At 33.4% G+C, this 23,176-nt stretch overlaps 2 protein-coding genes across 2 annotated transcripts; both read right to left on the bottom strand.

Moving 5' to 3' along the window:
- Nucleotides 1–5,022: 5,022 nt before the first annotated feature.
- On the bottom strand, nucleotides 5,023–6,867 carry LOC125835697 (uncharacterized). The gene has a single exon (XM_049514804.1). The coding sequence runs from the start codon at nucleotides 6,865–6,867 to the stop codon at nucleotides 5,023–5,025; it is 1,845 nt and encodes a 614-aa protein (XP_049370761.1).
- A 6,601-nt stretch (nucleotides 6,868–13,468) lies between these two features.
- Nucleotides 13,469–20,090, bottom strand: LOC125835894 (uncharacterized). The gene is made up of 3 exons (XM_049514991.1): nucleotides 19,593–20,090; nucleotides 17,702–19,061; nucleotides 13,469–14,697 (listed from the first exon to the last, which is right to left on the bottom strand). Exons 1-3 carry the CDS (start codon nucleotides 19,981–19,983, stop codon nucleotides 13,548–13,550), a joined length of 2,901 nt encoding a protein of 966 aa, XP_049370948.1. The 5' UTR covers nucleotides 19,984–20,090; the 3' UTR covers nucleotides 13,469–13,547.
- Between the last annotated feature and the right edge of the window lie 3,086 nt (nucleotides 20,091–23,176).

The following is a 23,176-nucleotide window of genomic DNA, read 5'->3' as shown; positions in this document are numbered from 1 at the left end:
TTGGTCTCCTTCAATATTGCTTTAGATGGTTGCACAATTTTTTTTTTACTTTTTAAAATTGGGATTTAGTTTGAGTTTATTTTTAATCATTGGTTAAACTTTTGTAAATGGTAATTATTTCTTTTTAATCAAAACGTTCAAATCTGTCCAGGTTCATTTTCTACAAGATGAGTTCTAGGCTACTTTACCCTAAATCCTGTATAAAGGGTAATATATTTCCTTGAAGAGGCATTTTGAATATTCCACGAATTCATGAAATATTTATAAAGAGATTGAATCAATATCATCATAATTTGAGAAATACACCGCTTTTGGCCCTCGAATCATGGAGAAATCTTAAGAGAGAAGAATCAAGGGAGAAATATAATTGTACCCTTATTCCTTTATCAATAAAATATATGTTTCTTTAGATTTTATTTATGGTTGATTTATTCTATATATTTGAAATTTGTTGCAAATAAATTGGCATGTCCGGTGTGATCAAATTTGCCCTTCATCTCTTCTCTCACAAATTAGATCTGCAAATTTGAAGTCACAAAATTGTAAAGATGGAAACTCTGTTTCTATGGATACTTCGAGCATCGTCTTCAAGTTGTATCAAGTCTACATTCCGACAAGCTTTGAAGCAGGGAGTATTTATAGACATCGAAATTTTGTAGGACTCTACAAGATGAATTCTATATCACTTGGGGTCCAAGTTGGGGTTCTTGGAGGCTACTTTAACTTAAACCCTAACTCATGCCTATATAAATGGTATATATTCCTTTGAAGAGGCATCTCAAATATTTCACAAATCTATGGGATATTCATAAATAGATCAAATTCAAATCATCATAATTCAATAAATATGCCACTAACGACTCTAGAACCATGAAAAAAAAAATCTTAAGAGAGAGAATCAATGGATGAATAGAATTATACCCGTATTGATTTATCAATAAAATATGCATGTTTCTTCATATTTTATTTATGATTGAGTTATTTTATATATTTAAAATTTGTTGCAAACAATATCATAACTTAAACTCGCTACATTCCGAATCTTGGTACCTACTATTTGGACTCTTGACCTTACTCGTCAAAGCCTTAATTTTTTAATACCCTACTCTTAGCTTAGAGGACCCCTTAACCTACTTCGCGCTCCTATCTCTGCTTTTATAGACTATGTAAACTTCTTACTAAAAACTTATTATTAAATTGTCTCAGAAAGTCTATATTAAATATAGAGAAGAAATAAATGTTCATCAAGTCTCATTTCAAATTTAGTCTTAATTAAATCCAAAAAATAATAGATAAAAATATATATCTTTTATTCATCCTAATTGAAAACCTATATATATATATATATATATATATATATATATATATATATATATATATATATATACACACGAGATTAGACATAAATTTTATTGTTGGACATCAAAGCATTAATGAATGGATCTTTGAAAATTATGAAGAAAGTATTAACATACTTGAAAATAACAAAAGAATATATTCTCACTTATAGACAATTTAATCATCTTGATGTGATTAGGTATTGAAATTCAAATTATGTTGACTGCGTGAATACAAGAAAATTCATATTTGATTATTTTTTCTATTAGTTCAAAAGGCAATATTATGAAGGGAAAAGGATCAAATATGCCCCTAAACTATTTGAAAAGCTCTAGATATACCCTCCGTTTAAAGTTTGGCTCACTCATGCCCTCGCCGTCCCACTTTTCATCTAGATATGCCCTTATGGGCATTAGTTGGCCAGCTGGAATTGCCACGTCATTTTTACATTACCACGTGATATTTATATTAAAAGGAAAAAGGATCAAATATGCCCTAAACTATTCAAAAAGGTCTAGATATACCCCGTTTAAAGTTTGGCTCCCTCGTGCTTTCACCGTTCAACTTTTTGCATAAATATGCCCTTATGGGCGTTAGTTGATACGCTGGAAATATCCAGCTCATTTACACTTTATTTAAATGTCAAATGAAATTGTCACGTCACTTTAAATTACCACGTGGCATTTTTATGAAAATGGAAAGGGATCAACTATGCCCCTAAAATATTCGGAATCCCTAAAATATTCGGACCCATATCCGAATTAGGAAAATGAGCTGGATATTTCAGCGTATCAACTAACGCCCATAAGGGCATATTTATGCAAAAAGTTGAACGGCGAAGGCACGAGTGAGCCAAACTTTAAACGGGGGTATATCTAGACCTTTTCGAATAGTTTAGGGGCATATTTGACCCTTTTACCTTTAATATAAGTAATGTAAAAATGACGTGGCAATTCCAGCTGCCAACTAATGCCCATAAGGGCATATTTAGACGAAAAGTTGGACGGCGAGGGCATGAGTGAACCAAACTTTAAACGGGGGTATATCTAGACCTTTTCGAATAGTTTAGGAGCATATTTGACAATTTTCCCTATTATGAAAAAGTGGAACAGTCTATAGTAATTGTATTCATTATGATAATTGAGTTTATGACATGCTTTGAGGTCATGATTCAAACTAATTAGCTATCAAACATTATTTGAGCACTTGAACTAGTCGACTATCATATCATATATATATATACTAGATACAGGACCCCGTGCCAGCACGGGGCCCAATATATATTAGTATTTTTTTTCTCAATTTATGTGATATCATGGAATTTTAGTATACAACTAATGAAGCATACACACACGTAAAAGTGAGGTTAGGCTATCTGAGGGAAACACATTTGTTTTTGTGCTTAGATGATAGCCTTTCGTGTTCTAAACTTTGAATGAAAACAGGAGATCAGCAGCAACATTTTCGTGTGGATTTAACCTAAATTGTTATTCAAAAGTAGCATAGGAAAAGGAAAAACGGTAGATATAATAATAATTCAGTGAAGCTAATCTCATTTAGAAAGTAATAATGAAGACAATACGTGAAACAGGAAAACACCAATTGAAAAGGAAAGCTATTTTTCTGACCAAGTAGAGTATCAAATTCATCGCCATTTGTTGTTGCAGTTTCCCTTAACACCGATTTATCAGCTGTAAAACTTCTATTCGTACTTCAAAAAAGCACAACTTTTCTTTCTGCAACAAGTAAGACTACTTTGTCTTATCATATGAATGAATGAAGAAAATTAGAGTCCTAAACTGCAAATAAAGACCTAAACTGCAAATAAAGGAACCAAAGTCCATACCAGACTATCTCTTCCAAAAAACCACAACTTTTCTTTCTGCAACAAGTAAGACTACTTTGTCTTATCATATGAATGAATGAAAAAAATTAGAGTGCTAAACTGCAAATAAAGGAACCAAAGTCCATACCAAACTATCTCTTCCAAAGAAGCAGGCTCAAGATAATACTTATTATTCACCTAGTCAGTATTAGATGTAAACCTGAAATGAAAAATTAACAGCATCAATTCAATATGTTTTTTGTCCACATGTTACCAACTTTTATACCTTTCCATTACTTTTCTGAAACATCGAGTGCTAAGTGAATAAAATATCTAAAAATGGCAATCTATGACAGCAGCAGATTCTGAAAATCGAATCAAACATATGAGAAAATCGAATCAACAAATAAGAAAATATAAGAAGAAATCTTTTGAAGAAAGCATAATTCTTCATGTAGTATGTTGAAAGCCTTATTTTTCCCATCAATATAGTGCAATAGCACTTGCAACAATTATGAAGCATCACGATAATTTGCCACAAAATAAGATGGACAATATTAAACACAAGAAAACTAACATTCTAAGTTTTAGCAATAAAAAACAGAATACATGCAAGCACAAAGATAACATTTGGTTTGAGATTTCAAAAATATTAAAACATCATCAAATCTCTTACAAAATAAGACATGGACACATGATTAATCAATAAGTATTGTATTACACAAAGTAGCTGACAATTTTTGATAATTCTTTCATCCATAGCTACATTAGAGGGAATATAATGCTGCAAAAAATTTTCACACAGATTACTACTACCACTATGATAAGAAGATAGGAAAAGTACGAGAGAAGTTGTATGTTCGAAAATGTAACAATAACTACAACAAAATAAGATGATAATCAAAGTATAAGAGAATCAAATAAGAAGAAACTCCGTAGTAGTATTATGACTATTGGTACCTGATTAATCTTTTATCCTAATCTGAATATTCCATTAGCTGCTATCTAAGTCCATATAGTTGGTTAGCCGAAAAGTATGTCATGTGATATTTAACCTCTGAAAAGCCAAATAGAATATGAAGTATGGAATGAGAAAGTATGAAATGGAAGGAAAAGGAAAGAGAACAAATACATTACCTTAGCTGAGCAGTGATTACAACTGAAGAGTTTTCAACAGTGGTTTTAATTGGATGTCAAAATTTGACAGTACAACTAACTTGATTCCTGAATGGTGTGGAGCACCTTCTCAGCATGTGGATGACAGAGATACCAAGCCTATTGAAGCATGACAAATGAAAAGTGAAATTATTGAGTGCCTTCTTAATACTGTAGATGTTATGTCGTCAACATTCAAGTGGAAGAATAAGCTAATTTGTTTTAAACAGAAATGGGGTAATTCAAAACTAAGAAAACCTTTTTAATGGTTACTGGGTGTTAGAACAGGCAATTGAACTGAGAACAGAAATAAGAATGTATAACTTGAAATGTGATAGAAGTAATGATATTAGGAAAAGTTGGAAAACATGAGTTTAAGTGACTGTTAGTATTAAATTAGTAATAATGGAAACCTTTTTGAAGGAGCAGGGAAAGTTGTGGTTTTGTATTGGGACAATGGTTTCGTTCACGAGGGTACCAATAGTGTAGTGTTGGTGAATCATCATTTGTTTTGCATGAGTAAGTAGTTGGTTTATCAGTTTGTTTGAGTTGTATGATAGTTTGCAACCACTGTAAGAAGAAGCAGGATTGAGTGACTTACATAATAAGCCTACATCATAAGTGAACATTCTGTATCTATTCTGTGCAGTAGTTGCATAAATGTTGGCACATCTTAGTCAGTTATCGAGATACCTGGAATATGTTCATAACAAAGCTTTTTGAATGATCTCATTGTATACTACATTACAAGTTGAGTGGTCATCATCATTATCTGCAGTAGGAGGTCGAATCAATATTTTTATACAGTTTGAACTTTTCGCTCTTGATAAAGCAACATATAATTGACCATGGGAAAAAACTGGTTCACGTAAATAGATACCAACATAATCTAATGTTTGTCCTTGTGCTTTATTTATAGTCATTGCAAAGCATAGACGTATAGGAAACTGTGTTCTTTTAAAAGGAATAGGTATTTTTTCATCCTCTGATGATAGTAATGGTATTCTTGGAATAAATACGTGCTTATCTTTGAAGTCACCACTTGCAATTTTACAACTTATAACATGTGTTTTGAAATCACAGCACACCAATCGTGTACCGTTACATAAGCCTTCAGAAGGATTTAAATTTCGCAATAATATAACAGGGCAGTTTTGCTTTAACATTAATCTGTACGGAGGTAAGCCAGGAACATTTAGAGTGTGTAAGAAGTCCTCAAATTGAGGTTGATCGTTTGGTTCAATAGTCTCATCAGCAGCTATGAATATTTTAGCAACTGTTGGAAATTGAGTTATGAGTCTATCATTTAGTTCATCAACAAAGTCGTTCTTTGTAGTCAAGATAACACGAGATGTCATAAAAGAAGAGTCATATATCACTTTGAACAAAAGATCTAATGACTCTTTTTCAGTAGTAAAAGGAATGATGAACTGCTTTGGGATTTCTATTTTATTGTTAATATTTGTTTTTTCTTTTCCATTCCCAATTCTCATAAGATATTCACAAAAAACAGGATCAGTCCTTGCACGCATATTTTCTGATAGTCTCAATTTTTCAAGTTGATTCCAAATTCTGGAGTTTAAAATACTTTCAGAAATAAAGTCTTCCTTTTTTCCACTTCGGACAACAGGAAGCGTTTGCCTAAAATCACCTCCAAACACTATGACTTTTCCACCAAAGAGTATATTTGTTTCAGTTAGGTCTTTCATAAGCAAATCAAGAGCTTCAATCATATTTTTTTTTGACATTGATACCTCATCCCATACAATTAATTTTGCATCACGAATTAAAGATGCGAGAGAGCTTTGCTTACTGATGTTACAGGAGAACTGCTCGTCAATATTAATTGGAATTTTGAATCGTGAATGGGCTGTTCGTCCTCCAGGAAGTATAGATGCCGCAACACCAGAAGTTGCTGTCGCCAAAGCTATGAAACCTTTAGATCTTACAGTGGCCAATAAAGCACGATACAAAAATGTTTTACCACTTCCTCCCGGACCATCAATGAAAAAAGCACCTGATTCGTTAGTAAGTACTCTTTGAAGGATAATATCATATGCTTTTTTTTGTTCGGTATTCAGTTTTTTATATAATAGCAGATCTTCTTTAGTAACAACTATATTCCTTTCAAAATTAACATCTTTTGCCTCTGACTCTACCCTTGAACTCACAACATTTTCAGAAATCAATCTATACTCATTTACATCATGTCCCATGGTATGTAATACATCATTAATATGGTTCAAAACTGAATGTCTTGTTTTTTTTGGATCCATGTTTGGTAATTTATTGAAGTCTTCAGACATTGACTCTTCAAATTGTTCCCATAGTTCTTTTGGATTATCAGGATTGCAATATACTAATATTGTAGCAAATAGATGTCGCAAGCTATAAGGCATTTGATAACATACAGCCTCTGTCATGCAATCAACCAAGTTGTTATTATGATGTAACAATCCTCTTTTTTCTGCAGATTCTCTAAATGTGTCGTAGTAATTTCCATCTATTTTTCGAAGATCTTGGTATGACTCAGGGGATCTTACATTCATTAGTAGAAGTCTAAGATAATATCTCTCTCCTTCTGTTGGATGACATGTGACAAGACGGCCAATAACATGACCTCGTTGTCTTCGTGTCCAAATTTTGTATGATTTTGACCACACAAAATATTGTGGAAATTCTTTATATAATAAATTGAGTTGTTTAGCATATTCGTTTGTTCTATTCATTAGGAAATATTCTGTTAACATTGTTTTCCTAATCATGGGGTTATTCATGATTTTGTCTATGTTATCAGCTGTTTTAAAAGAAACAAATTGTTGGTTTTCGAGGTGCAGTTGAAGATGATAAACAGATGGACTCATTTCGCTAATGGGGAAAGCAAATAAACGCCATACAGCTTTTGGTGCAGATACCCATCTAGCAGATTGATATTCTTTTATTTCATCTATTTCAACATTTGTATCATCCTCCCGTATAGAAAAGGATATTTTATCGTGTCCTTTACAAATATATTTATAGATATACTTGACAACCTTTATATCAGAACATACTTCGACATTGATATGACAATTAAATTTGCATAGTAGGTAGGGGTTAAAAGGTACTACCCATGAATTGTCAAGAAGTTGTTTTCTAACCTCGACATGCTCGCCTGTATTTCTTCTTCTATAGACTGCATATGAGTTTTTTCCTTTTGTTGTTTTGTCAGCAAAATTCTTTGGGTACCTGAATTTGCAAATTCCTTTTTTCTTCATACATGAATTTGTAGGATTTAAATAACCACAAGGACCATGCATCATATGTTTTTTAACAAGTTTATGTAAGTAAGGACTTTCATTTATATCAGGAAGCTCAGCAGAAACAACTTGATCATATGATTCGGGAGTAATTAATTTGAAATCATCATTAAGAATTAGAAGAAAATGAGCATGTGGAAGGCATCATTTTTGAAACTCAATAGTGTACATAAATGCAACAACTTTTCCAAATATGTTTTTTTTTAATATATCTGTTTTTAGCTCTTCAACTTTTGCTTTGAATACTCGGCAAATCAAATCAGGTCTATTTTGAGCTTCATCCGTTGACAGTAAATATTCTTCTATTTCTAGCCAAGAAGGATTACAAGTCATAGTAAGAAATATATCAGGTTTTCCAAAATGTTGAACTAACGTAATAGCATCCATATAACGTTGACGCATATCTCTAGGACCTCCTGTAAAGCTTACAGGAAGAAATGTTTGTTTCCCTACTTTTGAAGCATCTCTGTCACCATGTCTATGAAAATCAATAAGCCCTTGTAATGGATCAGTCCGAAATAAATCCTGATTACACGAGACAAAATCTAGCCTTTGAGTTTCAATTTTTATGAACTCATCAACTGAGTATTGTTGGAAAAGTCTTCCTGATTGTAATACTCCATTTATTTCATTATGTCTCATTTGAAATTTATAACAATAGTATTCACGACAAGAGATGTCATCTCTTTTTCGTTTTCCTTTTTGTAGTACTTTAGCTTCTATATCAAGCAGTCCCTCAATAGAACACATATTTGATAAACTTGGAAGTTGTTCATTTTCACATTGAGATCGAAATTTTTTCTTGCAAATCTGTTCAACTCTTTTAATTCCACAATGCCAACCATTTTGACCAAATGGAAATAACAATGGATACTGTAAAGGATCATAGCAACCATAGTAATAATTGACTAATTGATTGGTGTTGCTACAAGGATAAATTTGAATATGTGGTGTAGAGCTACTATTGTTTGGTTGTTGGTCTAACCATATTGCCGCCACTTCTGAAACTGTCGGTAGGTTATAAACTTGTTGATTTAATGCAGAGTCACAATTGAGTGCAATATACAAGTTTGGTACTTTCGGAACTTGCATTAGAGATTTTAGAAAGATACAGTAAGGATTTATCTTTAATATATTCATTAATTTTTGAACAACTGATTGATTAGCAATACTTGAAGAAGCCATACGATTCAACATTTCAGTATCATCATTATAAATATATAATTGTAGATTTCTTGGTTGTTGATTTGAAGGTAATACATTATCAATGAAATGATACATTTGTCCTTGAACTCTAAAGGTGTATATACCATGATATCTTTTTGCTAGCTCTTTGTCATATTTTACTCCAAGAGAAGTAAATGCAAACATGTTATTGTACATTCTAATGTAGGTACGGAAATGTTTGCATTCAGCAGTGTCTCCTAACAACAGATTTAGTAATTCTGTAGGCATTTCATGTGATGCTAATTTAACGGTGCCATTACTGCAGCAAAATCCTGGTGATTCATACTGAAATCTTTTTGCCCCACAGTATTCACAAGAAGGCATTTTCTTTAAAATGCTTGGATTGTTGGGGAGTTGTTTAATATTGCAACAATATATACTTCTTAACCTATTACCTGTGTAAATTAATTCCAAGGGAGTAGGGTATAAGCTAGAAGAAGAGCTAAGGTGGAGGAACATCTAAGCAAGTGAAGATAACTAAAAAATTTTAGAGAGACAAACCGTTGTTTTTGTCAGTGATTGCCTTTGGATCATATTGTTGATGGGCAAGTGATGCAGAACCTACATTCAAGATGATTTGAATGAAAATAGAATAAGATTTCTCTTAAATCCTGACTTTTCTGTAAGTAGGAAAAGGGAATAGACAAACCTTTGGTAGTCACAGTGATTGCAATTGGGCTGTGCTGTTTAACAGGTGCAGCCGACGTCGAGCCTATTGTAGAAACAGTTGTAATGAGGACATTAAAAAAAAATCTCCAGAAAAGTGAATATCAACAGCATTTTACTGTGACGTACCTACTTCATAGATGGATAGGCAACCAATCATATCTTTTGCTTTACCCGATACAACTGCAGAAGTATCAACGCGAGAGGTGTCGCCTACAGCACGAACAATGGTGTTATAACCATCAGTAAATCAGAACTACACTTAGTTAGAGATAATATTAGGAAACCTGTTTCAGGGTGAGGCGGTATATCTGTAATAGGAAGACCTTTTTGTCCAGTGAATTGAAGCTGAACAGTAGGTAGTGGAGTGGGAGAACCACCAAGGAGATTTTTGTTCCTCAATTGTTGATATCTTGTCCGTCGGTGAAGAAGAAGTGCTTCTTTTTTATCCGATGAGAGTTGTTTATATATACTGCGACGCCTATTATTAATAATGGAGGCTCTATCCGTTGAATATTGGCGTGCCTTTTCTTGTGAGGATGACGGTGGAGGGATGACTTTTTTATCCATGGACACAGCTATAACAGGAAACATATGTAATTAGCTCAACAAATTCGGATTGTAAAATAAGAAGGATATTGTATTAGATAATCAGAGAATGTAAAGAAACTTGTGAAAGCAATATCACGATAGAATAGTAGATTAACAATTTTCATTCAGTCGTGTTAAACACTATATGTGCACATTTTAATGGCAAAAATGATTCTTAGCCGTTTGTTTCAACGTAAATGCCTTAACTTGACCGACACATATATTGAAAAGCTCAAAATAAAAATATAGTCTGCACATTGATGGGTTTTGTTAACTATGCAGATTTGGACAAGATTTAATCACCTTTGAATGACCTAAAACTGGCCAACCTTGAGAAGCTGACCTTTAGGTATAATAGGGAGATAGATGCATCACTTTTTCCTGCCGTGTCTTGTTTAAGAGAGACAACAAATGATAAGATACTCTCATTTAACTATGGAGGTTTCAGAGCAGAGATCAAGTTTGTGTTGCAACAGTTGCTTCAGTCTTTGGTTGTTCTGGCAATACTCTAATTAGCAATTGACAAAGGCAACGATCCCTTAACTGCATCTCTAATCTTATATAGTAATACGTTAGCAAAGAAATTGTTACCTAAGAGGAAAACTTTACCAGTGTTAGCAAGAACAAAATGTATACTACCAATAATAATTTTGCTTGCGAAATCCAATTTCCTGTAGCGTTGGTTTTCAAGCGGTAATGGTTTGTTTTGCCTTTAAGGTTACGTAGAAAACAATTCTTGTGTTGAGAAAATCTACCACTTTGTTAGAACTGTTTTGCTCTATCTGTTTGTTCCACTAAGTAGTGCAAAGATTCAAATTTTATGAGACTCTTCCTCCTCTATCTTAGGTTCATTTTTCTTATAACTTTTGGTATCCTCTGGAAAAGACTGAAATATTGAAGTACCTATAAAATATCTATAAGAAATAGTAAGATTTTTTAGAATTTGAGTTTCATAAATCCTTACCTCCTCTGTTTTGGAAATGGAGAATTTTCTGGCAGCATAATGTTTATATTATATTCATCATCCACATACTAATCTATTAAAGCACTTCCCATTTATGCTAATTAGAGAGCAAGAGAACATAGAGCCTAGAGGCTGATTACCATAGACTTGCACATTCGGTAAATGTAAGAGCTGAAATTTAGGAGTTCATTTACAATCCACGACTAACACTATAGATCGAAAATTACAACTAAAGTAACAGTTGAAGCAAAAAGTTCAGTGCATGTGTATAATCTATTTAAGCTCAGAACAATCCTTTCCTTCCGATAATTTTTCTATGATTTCCTTTTGCTAACATCAAAACTACACATTCAAAATATTTGTAAACCCAGAGGAAACAAAAATTTCATCAAATATCATGGAAAGAAAAGTCCAAGTTACAACAAATGAAATCCACCGGAGAAACAATATCGAGTAGAAGTGGAAAAAGAGAACTCACAAAGTATAGATAGATCAGATAGATCGGTTGAAATAGAAAGCTTGAAAAAAATCTTCAGCAAGATCGACCAAAAAGACTGATGGGAAAGAGGAAATCCGAATTTGGAAGAAAAAAATGAGGAATTTAGAAAGGACAAATCGCTGTTGAAGTCGTAATGGTTGTTAATGCTGTGAAACCCTGTAAATTCAGATAAGAACAAGCAGCGCTTGGAGAACCAGAGAAAGGAAACGACAAATCTACCCTTTGAGGATGACGACGAAGAGCAGCTTCTTGTTAGACTAATAAGCTGTAGATTTTGCTTATTTACGGATTTTCCCTTGGTCGTCACTGCTCTTCACTCTTCTATATAATAGAATATATATATATATATATATATATATATATATATAAAGAACTTTAGGCCCGCCTGCGTGGCGCCACCATAAATCAGAATTCACTTTTAATTTATTTATTTTCAAAACTAGCCTTTCTCTTTCATGAAAAGTTGTGACTTTTATGAAAAATTGCGACTTTTATGAAAAGTTGTGACTTTAATGAAGAGTTACAACTTTAATGAAGAGTTATGACTTTTATGAAAAGTTGTGACCTTTCCGATAATGCACAATAAACATTTGTTCACACTACCCTCTGTTGTCTATAAATAGAGGGATTTCCTCTCATTTTAAACCAACAAAAATTCTGAACCAACTCTTCTTCTTCTTCTTCTTCTTCTTCACAATTAAATATTTGTGTACTTTGCTCCTGTTGAGTGGCTCACTGACACCATTGCTTATGTTACAGATCCTGGTATGTATTTTTACAATCATTAATTTATGCTTATGTTATTAAGGATAAATGATAAGTTGTAATAATTTTCATTTTCCTTTACATTATTAATGTTTGTTACTACGTAATCTTGTGTGTAAGACAATATAGTGTTTTAGTTTTAATGATTGGTAGATTTTAAGTATTATTTTATAAATCCTGCGCAAAGCGCGGATAATTTTACTAGTACTATCATATAGCTAAAAATTTATTGTGATAATTCGTAGAAGTCTTTCTTTTTTCTAAAAACGATAATTATCCGAATGGTGCCATGCATATGAAATTGAAATACTTTGCGTTAGAAGAAAAAAAAATCATAAAAATTAAGGGATTGTTTGGTAGGGATATTAGGAAAAATAATCTATATATTATGTATAGTATTATTTAGTACTATGTTTGATAGGATATGTGGGTCTATGTATAACTAATCCATGAATTAGGTATACACCCTACATAATATTATAGGATGTATTACTAATACGTTCCATTTGGTGGTATTAGTAATACATAGGATTTAATACCATGAGATTAATCTATGTAAAGACAAAAATATATTTCAAATCATTTTGTTTATTTTCTTGATTTTATGTTTTATATTTGTACTGGTAAATTTATTTAAATAAATTAGCTTACAATTTTATTATTTAGAGAGTTGTTTGTTACTAAATAAATCCAATACAATATTTTGTTACTAAATAAATCCAATACAATATTTTGTTACTAAATAAATCCAATACAAATCAATACAATATTTAATATGTGAGTTGTTTGTTGATTGAAAAAGCAAATATATCCCTACATGACGTTTGTGATCTTAATTGTATATATTATTTGTTGATTATATATATATATATATATTTATATATTATAGTTGTAGGATTTCCTTTCTAGCCCCAATAAATGTAGTGACTTCTGTAGTCGAAAGATTGTCATAGGAACATAAAGTTCCAGCACTTGCAAATATGTGAATCTAATAGTGGTATCACCATTATAAAACCTAACTAAACATAGAAAATAAAGAGTAGAAATCTCTCTTCTGAAAAAGTACTCTCATATACTAGCCTACTATAATCATATATCATAGATAATAAATAGAAAAATATTAGAGCAATGTGTGTGCTATTTGCTAACTACCTATCCTATAAATTGATGTAAAGAAGCCAGACCACATCAATGGTCTTCTCTTCTCAACCATCAGAGCTACACCCTCGTCTCAGGCGACTTCTCGCCCGACTTCTTTAAGCTACCCAATATACCATCAATCAACTTATCCTTAGTGTCCACAGGTTGGTCAGTCACAAATGAATAAGTCTTCTGCTTTCTCCCAGTGGGAGAGTTCTCCATTTGGTCAACTGATACTGATGTATCTAATTTTGAACCATCGGTTGAAGATTCTAACGTCCCATCAACATCCTTTCTACCGTACCATGAATCAAGAATCTGTAACAATGAGCTATCTTCATCCTTCATTTTCGACTTACCAGTGTCCAGTTTTGTGGATGATGAGGTATCTTCATCGGAATCAGAGAAGTCACGATCCAATGGGGCTTCATAGTTTCCATGTGTTGGTTCACTTGATTCATCTTTGGCTTCTCCATCAGACCCCAGTTTCATTCTATTCTTGGAAGGGCCTGCCTTAGACACTGGACCTAGTTCCTCCCAACGGGAATCAAACTCGTTATCTTTCCCAGGCAAACTTGATGATTCGCTATCTAAATTGGTTCCAGTAACACCGAGATCACTTTCTTGATCAGATGGCTCATCTGTTTTTAGACCTGGACTTTTCGGGACTTTAGCAGAGGGAATAATGTAAGTAGACTCTATTTTTATCCCAGGCATTATCTGAAGAAGATTACTTAACTTCGTGTAGCCAAGCTTATTTACATCCAGTAAATATCCATACTTTTCACGGAATAGGGACCTGAAAGAATTCATGTTGAATCCTTCTGGATATTGCTTTACAATGTCATCCACCAGCTCCTGACAGTCAGTAAGCACCTCATTTCTAGACTTACCAGAACAACTGCCCTGAATGACCGGTTGAGAAACTCCTGTGTGAGGGGGATTTTGGTGTATTTTCTCGCCATCAAATTTTTGTGAGCTCTTCAAATTAGATGTATCTCTCGTAATCCTAAACACAGAACTCAACCCATTCGAATTGAGAGAATTACTGTTGATTGAAGCTTTGACTGCTGGCTGAATGAGTTTGTAAGGGAAGGTTCGGGAAAGACATTCATCCACCCATTTCTTATCTGAGATTAGCAAGTCTACCAGACGAAGAGCATCACCTTCACTAAGAGAATTCAGAAACGAAGGACCTTCTTGTTGGAGATTCTGCGCCATCTTGGCCCTGAAGAAAACAACAGTAGCACAAGATCAGAATCCATTATAGAAAGATTAATGTGTCAAATTCAGAGAAATATTGTTTGAGACGAAGCATAAAAGGAACACTAAGCCGATTTCCACAAGGAAACCACTTTCTGGTGGGAAGGTGGTAAAACATTAGAATTTAGAAATATCCAAGACACAGATGGAAATTATACTACACATTTGAACAAAACCACTCTACTTCAAATGCAAACAGAAGAAAGTGGGAAGAATATTTGGCACTGTAAAATCGATATCACAAATAAAATACATGGGAAAAAAGTTCAAAGAGGTGATTTGCCAAACATTTTGCATAGCTAATCCAACTTTGGGTTTCCAACATATAACTCTATGTTACTAATGCAAAATCAGCATAATGACTACACAGTTCAGTTTCTGGTTAGGGATGGCAATGGGGCAATGTGGATTTTACCTTATGCGGGGTGGTGCGGGTCCAACTTTATGGGAGCGTGGGGGGGGGGGGGGGGGGTTGATATGCAGTAAATCATTTGTCTTGTTATCCACTCAAGTATTACATCTACTTCCCACAATAAGGTTAGCAATCAGTCAATAATATGTAGTACACTCAGTTACATTAAAAAAAAAAAGTTCACACTGTTTTCTGAACTTGAGCTCGAGCTTCAAGCTCAATTATGGCCGCTGTGTTAGAGAACTAGATATTTGGGAGAGAGAATGGTAGCATAATATATAGTAATATACACACCACTGATCTTCACTGATTAATTAGCTTATATAAAAAAAGAAATTTAAAAATTAAAATATATTATGTGGGGCAGGTTGAAAACAGAAATTTTTGCTATGCAGAGGGGCATTGAGGACTGGAGTAGTTTCCCCGCAACCGCACCGCCCTACACTGTTTGCCATCCTATTTCTGGTATAAACACTGCATTACTAGTACTGGTAACTTACTCAAGAATCAATGCATTTTTGCTGAATAAATAAGAAATCATGTATTACCAAATATATGAATTATCGATGTTCGCCTTCTCCCAAGAGAGTTACTTGTGTGATTCCCCAAGGAGTCAAAAGGTTTTTACGTCTTGCTCAAAAGCAATATTTCTCCTCTTATCCAGTCCTCCAAGGGGATAAACAAATCAGGCTTTTCAGGCTCGGGTTGGATTTATGTATGGGGAAACACATCCTAATATGAAGGATTCTTTCAAGTGGTCAAAGGGTTTTCAAGCACCATTTGATTGGATTAATGTATGGCGGCTACACATCTTAATGTGCGAGATTCTTTTCAAGCGGTTAAAAGGTTTGTAAGTGCCATTTGATTGGATATATTTATGGCAAGACAACCAAATATGTGTGATTCTTTCCAAGCAGTTGAAAGATTTTCGCATCTTGCTCAAAAGCAGTAATTTCTCCTCTTATCCAGTCCTCTGGAGGAGAGAAAGAGCCAGGCATTTTCAGGCTTAGGTTGGATTTACGAATGGGGTTACACATCCTAGTAGACATTATACATAAACGCGCCATTTAACTTTGCCTCAGCTGACATCTACGACCTTCAACTTTGGGGCACACAAGTAGGCCCTTAAACCTAAGTTGAACAACTAGACACACACATCCTACAAATCAGTTCAAGTGTATCTCACACGAATTGCCACATAGGACTTGAGTGTCTACTTGTTTAAATTTATACAAGTTTAAGTGTCTAACGTCTATGTATTATGCCCATCCTAATATGCAAGATTCTTTTGTTTTAGCCAATCCCTATACTAATATTCTTGCATAACTACCTACCACACAATGTATATAATAATATCCAACAACTGGGTGTAGCCTTGGTCAATGAAGTGGTTGAGAACCATAAGGTCTCGAGTTCATTTCCCAGCTGAGACAAAACTACTAGGCGATCTCTTTCCATATGTCCATACACTTGGTACCTGTTGGTGGGAGGTAGTAGGATGGAACTAGTTGAAGTGCACGCAAGCTCACCCAAAGATCAAGGTTATTAAAAAAATACAACATCTGAGTTTTAGCCTCCACATTTTCACCAGGTAAAAGAAAAAGGACAAATTGACTCAAACAATTAACCAAATGATCATTCATTATTCAAGGAAAAATAAAAATGGTATTTTGTTGTCAGTTCAATGGTCAGTATTGGTAGAGTGGAGGAGTGAAACTGACGAGGAAGGTGATGAGGAGGTCTTGAAGGTAACAAGGAGGTACCCCGGTGGTAATGGTGGAAATAGAAGAAACGATGGGAACAAAAGGAAAAAAAGGAAAAAGCAAAAGAGAAAAAAAGAAGAAGAAAAAGACCATGTAGATTTAGGATTAGACTAAACACAAATAATTGAGCGTTTAGGTGTAACATCCAATGAGAAAATTGGCAACTGTACATAGAGTGCTTCCAACAGTTTCTCTACTTTTCGTGCATTTTAAGAAGGTGAACTCAATTTCTTTGTCACGCCGCCTCTAAGGGTGTATTGTTTCCACTTTGGACAAGCATAGGGGGCCGCCTGTCAAGTTAAAGTGTGTAACATGACTTTTCCGGACAAGTTTAGGGTGCCAACTTATGTATTTTCCCTAGAAGAAATGAAGGAGAGAAATGCAACTGAACATACAAAGAGACCACAAAAGATATTGATTACCAATATATTACTACATCTCAAAAGAGGAAAGAAAGCAGGGAAATGCAACTTAACACATGGCCATACTAGGTAAAAGTTAAAACACACATTAACTTTTACCTTTCTCAAGAAGAAAGAACACGAAAAAAAACTTCCCTAATGTCTATGTCAAGGTGTTCATCATAACTCATTTAAGACCATATATTACATTCAATTAGAAGGAAAAAGTGTTTTATCCTACACAAATGGACCAAACTTAAATGTTGTTGACATAGACAAACAGAGGCATTAACTGTGGCAAAGAAAAGAAGGGAAAAGCTAGCAGAATTATGAAGTAAATTGAAGCCAGATAGACCATAAATACGAAGGCAGAAAGCCTGTTAGAAGGTGTACCTAGTTCTTGATTGCAAGATAAGCACTGAACCTTGGCTTGAAATTAAGAATGATCCCAGGTCTCTCCAAAAGGATTCCTTTGAAAATAATTCCTCTGCCTCAGGGCAAAGTTCTGTCTTCTTGAATTCTTCATGGGATTCTAAGCCTGTTTCTTCCAAGAGATTGGAACTTCTCCAAGATCTACACCAATTCTTAATATTGTTAAGAAGGTTGGACTGCTCGCTACGCTTATCCGTTGTATCCTCAGAATGCATAGAGGATAAATCTTTGGAACTGGTTTTATCACCAGAAGCAAAAGAAGGGGAGCCCTCCGACTGCTCAGAATGACTCTTTAATTCTACATCCTTTACAGCAGTTTTTGACTTTACATTTAAGATCATTTCCCCAGAAACAGTCTCCTTGTTCCCAAACCACCTATTCCATAACCTTTTCAAAAAGCCCATTTCAGGTGCGGAACCATGCTGCTCTGCAGTCTGCAATTGACCCTCACTTGCTTCAACAACCACATTCTCAGGTGGGGGCTGGTGAACTTCTGTACATGCCTCCTGTGCTCTCTGCGGTCCCTGCAATTTTCTTAGGGATGTTTTCACTTTTCGTTCAAGGGATTGAGGTACATTCTTTCCCTCCATACAACTGCCTGTCTCACCATTCAATATAAGATTACCAGAAAATTCTGCCTCTCCATTAGTTTCAGGCTCTACACTTGTGCTTGAATTGTCACCCTGTTCAGGAACTTTAGGGTTGATGGTCCGCACCAAATATTTCCCATCACTTACGAACTGGAGTTTTAAAATATTTGGCATGGCCAAAAGAAAACGAGAGAACTTCTTATATCCGTACAAGTCTTTGTCTATATTCAAATTGCTTCTTGCTAATTCTGCGCGAAGTTCCGTAATACTAACTCCTTTGGGGTAAGAATTCAAAATATTGCGGATATGCCTCACTATTGACTTTGGAATGGGCCGACATTTCTGCTCTGAAACAGTTTCGGAAACTTCCTCAGAACGAAGATTTGTGGGTTGTTCAGTAACTGCAAAAGGGTCATCAAGAGGTGCTTTGTAATGCCCATACCAAGAACCATAGGGACCATCTGGTGGCTGGTTAAAATGCTTTCCTATAAGATTTTCACCCTTCAGTAACGCATTCCATTGCCACATGATACTAGCTGCACTACAAAGAACGCTAGGAGTATTTTCTGGACTAGCTAGCAGAATGTTGTAGTTGTTCATTCTCAACCTGTGTAATATTCCAGCAAAATCCCTGTCACCTGAAATCAATAAAAGGTGTGCTGGCGGAGGATTTTGAGAAACCCAATACATCAGATCAACAAGGAGAGACCTATCAGCACTGTTCTTTCCACCTGAAATTAACATAACAAAATGATCAGTAAAACAGTCGCGACCAAGGAAATGAAGATTAAATAACATGCCACTCGTGAGCCTAACAACTGTCTCATTTTAGAAATTCTTGTAGTTTACATTTTGAGGACAACATATGAATTTAAGAATTCAAATACAAAAGTAGTTAAAATTACATGGGGGCTAACGATAACAAGAACATAACTATTACACAAAACCAGCATCAGCCACATAAAATCCTCTAACCCCTTTTTTCTTAAATGCCAAAATGTGTACTGAAACAGGTATATGGAGTTGATAATCAAGTGTCATACTCAGCTGAGGAAAACTTATCTAGGATTTTAGAACTGAATCGGTCAAACTCAGCTAAGATTACTAATACAATTATGTAAGTTTACAACTTAATTAGTCATACAAACTCAGTTAAGATTACCCATTGAATCGAGTTAAGTAGGTAACTTACACTAACTACTGAAATACATCTTAGAAAAATGAAAATGATAATCAAATTACCATAAAAATGAGAACTTTACCATTAGGAACATGAGCAAGATTAATCCCAGTAGAAGAAAGCGCTTCCTGATTCATCCTAGACAGCTGCAATACATCACCAAAAGCAGTAATATTTATAGGACCCTTAATCCCATTAGCCCTAATAGCCGCAGTAATACTCTGTGCAATCTTAAAAACATTAACACCAGCTGGAGGAGAGCAATTTTCGAAATCCCACCACACTGATACCTTCACATTACGGCTCTCCTCTTCATGACGCCGAGATGGGTATGAAGATTGACCTTGATTTTGAAAATTTGTACTGAAATGGGCGATTTGAAAGCAGGTTCTTGGGTTTGCAGTTGTAGTAGTAGTAACAGTGTTAGTGAAGAGAGAGATTGTAAAAATGGGTCTCGGGAAAAGGGGTTTCATGGTGAAGATTTTGGGGATTAGCGTTAGGGTTTGGAGAGGAAATTGATGATGTTCATTTCAGATTGATACTGCCATGGGAGAAAAATGGAAAGCTTTGAAAGTCGATTTTTAAAGTAAAGAGGGTTTCTGGTGAAGAAGAAGAAGAAGAAGAAAGAGCTAAAACCCTTCAAAAATCTCTACACGTGCACATCACGTGATATAAGTATGGTTTTTATTTATTTTCTCGTATTTGGTAGGTAAACGAAAAATATTACTTCATCTGTGTATAAACTACATAACTACACATACATCACTACCATATATACTATATTTACCTCTAGTTTAAAATAATTACATATATTACCACTTTTAATATTTATATTATATATATTTAAAAACTTAATCAGATACACAAATCCCTTAAATAAGGAATTGAATAATTATCTACTCCTTAATTAATGGTCCATATCCATTAACAAGCAAATCATCTTCTTCTTTTTTCACATATGCCGTTTCCTCCGTAAACCCAGCCTTCCTTCTTCCTTAGTTCATCTTTTCCCTCTTTCTTCCTTCATCCTCTCAAAATATGTTTGTATGTTCAAATCAGCATTATACATATAGGTTTGTTTCGATTATTTTATTATTCTCATGTATTTTAATATTGTATATGAGTTCATAATGTTCTGAAGTTCAATTTTATAGAATTTTACAAGTTAGGTTTTATATTTTTTGATTTGTTGTTTCTCGGACACTTTAATGGTTGAACATTCCCAAAATCAGATGATTCTCGTCAAAGGTACTACACTTTAACAATACTATATATACTAAATCAAACAACTTTTATTTGCTCATTTTCGCTCATCAATTTCTCATTGTAGGAACTGACTCTTCATCCGCCAACATTCAAGTCGAGAATAGATCTAAGTATGGGAATGTCTTAATTAAGATGAAGAATTACGCCAAGCTTTAATTAAGAGAAAAAAGTACACCATTAGATGTACTTCAAGTGCAACAATGTTGGATACACATCAGGTGTACATGTATCTAGTTAAGAGTTCATGTATCTGATTTAAGATTATATGCATCTATGAGAAAAAATTCAGATCCTTAAAGAAACGGAGAAATTTGAATTTTTTAACTTTTTTTTGGATTAATATAAGACATACTCCACAATCGTGATTTGTTCTTAAATTTGTGTGTTTCAATTACATTTCATATTTAGATACACATAATTATATGTGTGTTTACTATGTATCCGAGATACATGATTTTGAATAAAATGTATGAAATTGATAGTTGATACATCGAATTAATAATATATACATATAAAAGATACATGAAATTAAATTAGATCATATAAATAGATACATGAAATTAATATTAGACACATATAACATATACACAAAATTAATATTAGATACTTCTATGATACATATGAATGTACTTGTATGATACTCATGTATCTAAGTGTTTAGTTTGTTGGATACATCATATATTGATAATAGATACATCAAATTAATGAATTTTATTATTTTAAGAGTAATAAAATGAAATTAATCAAATTGCATGACCGAGATATACATGTTTTTGTCTTTTATTAATAATATTAACGAATTTATTATTTCAAATAATAATAAAATGAAATTAATTAAACATAGATACACTCCTTGATTTCCGCCTTATATTAAGGAAATCAGTTACAACCTATTAATTTAAACAAATAAAATACGTATCTCAATTTAAAATTCGACAGATACATGTATCTCACAGATTTAAACTCATGTATCCTAATTATGAAATATGGTAGAGGAAGTAATATCTAAAACAATCCGGAATCTAAGTAATTAGGACTTAAACTAGTGGGATTTATGTAGTTTGCCCTTATTTTAATTAATTTGATTTGACATAAAGTTTAAGAAAATTAAGAAGTCTATTCAATCTTGTGGTATTACACTAAAGACATTTAAAATGTATCAAAAAATCCTGTAATTTTTTTATTTTAAACATGTCACGCAAAAAGTTGAAATTAAGAAATCGATAAAAGGAAAGAGGCCTTCTAATTGAAATGGACTAAAAATGAAAGTAGGATAAATAAATCAAAATGACTGTACATATGCCCTCTTTCAAATCATTCGAAGTAGGAGTTAGGGTTGGGGTTTCAGGCAAAAAAAAATATTATTGATATAACGAGTTCATGTACTTACAGTTTGGATTACTACAATTTCCTAAACCTTTAGTATCACACTCAATGAAGTGTCTTTCTGGTGTTGGGATAACTTCGAACCCTTTAACTCACTTGTATCGGGGGTGAGTATCCTAAAGCATGGGGATGAGGGTAAGGATAGGGATAGGGGAGGCGAGGGGTAGGGAAGGTGGTGGAGATGGGGGCAACGAATTTGATACCTCATTTTAAAGAATTTATTTCTAGAAAAAAATATTTTTCAAAATTGTACATTCAAGAGTATGATCTGATGGTCAATGAAGTAATTGAGAGTCATTTAATCTCAAGTTCAAAAATTTCAGCAGAGATAAAAATATGAAATGATCGATTTCTTTTTGTTTGTCCAAATTTTGATAGACAAAATTATATGATATCTATTACTAATAAAAATGACAAGCATCTTATGAAATTAATTATAATATGTTAAAATGGACCCAAACACCATAATCATAAAAGAAAATGTGACCAATTCAACATCTTATTTTGAACCAAAATTTTGATAGGTAATTTATGTTCAACTCGTTAAGTCAAGTCAACAAACACGTCACAAACTCAACCCCTTTAAATATGGGAAGCTTACATAAATATACTATATTAAGAAAATATTTATTATTTATAGTAATAATGTATTTTTTTTTCATCTGATCACTTTTAATATATTTATAATACGATATAAAGAATAATTTACAAAACACATATAATACAAGTTTTATTGATAGATAATACAATCACACGTTGTCAGTTTCTTACCAAACAAGCATAATATATTTTAAAATTATTATAATACATATATATTGCTTATATAAGTCACTCTTAATACATATTGCATATTTATCATAGTATTGTTATCTATTGCTATTTATAGTAACAAATAAAATTATCGCTAAAATCGATAATTATTTTTACTTTATTAAAAGTACTCATTCAAGTAATTTTTCCTTTAAATATGCACGCCTCTGGCGCTCTCTCTGTTTTTTTTTTTTTTTTTTTTTT

The sequence above is a fragment of the Solanum verrucosum genome, unplaced genomic scaffold (assembly GCF_900185275.1).
Source record: "Solanum verrucosum unplaced genomic scaffold, falcon-dt-bn FXZP01000128.1, whole genome shotgun sequence".
Lineage (NCBI taxonomy): Eukaryota > Viridiplantae > Streptophyta > Magnoliopsida > Solanales > Solanaceae > Solanum > Solanum verrucosum.
The sequence above is the reverse complement of the archived record's forward strand: the minus strand, read 5'-3'. Positions and strand labels throughout refer to the sequence as shown.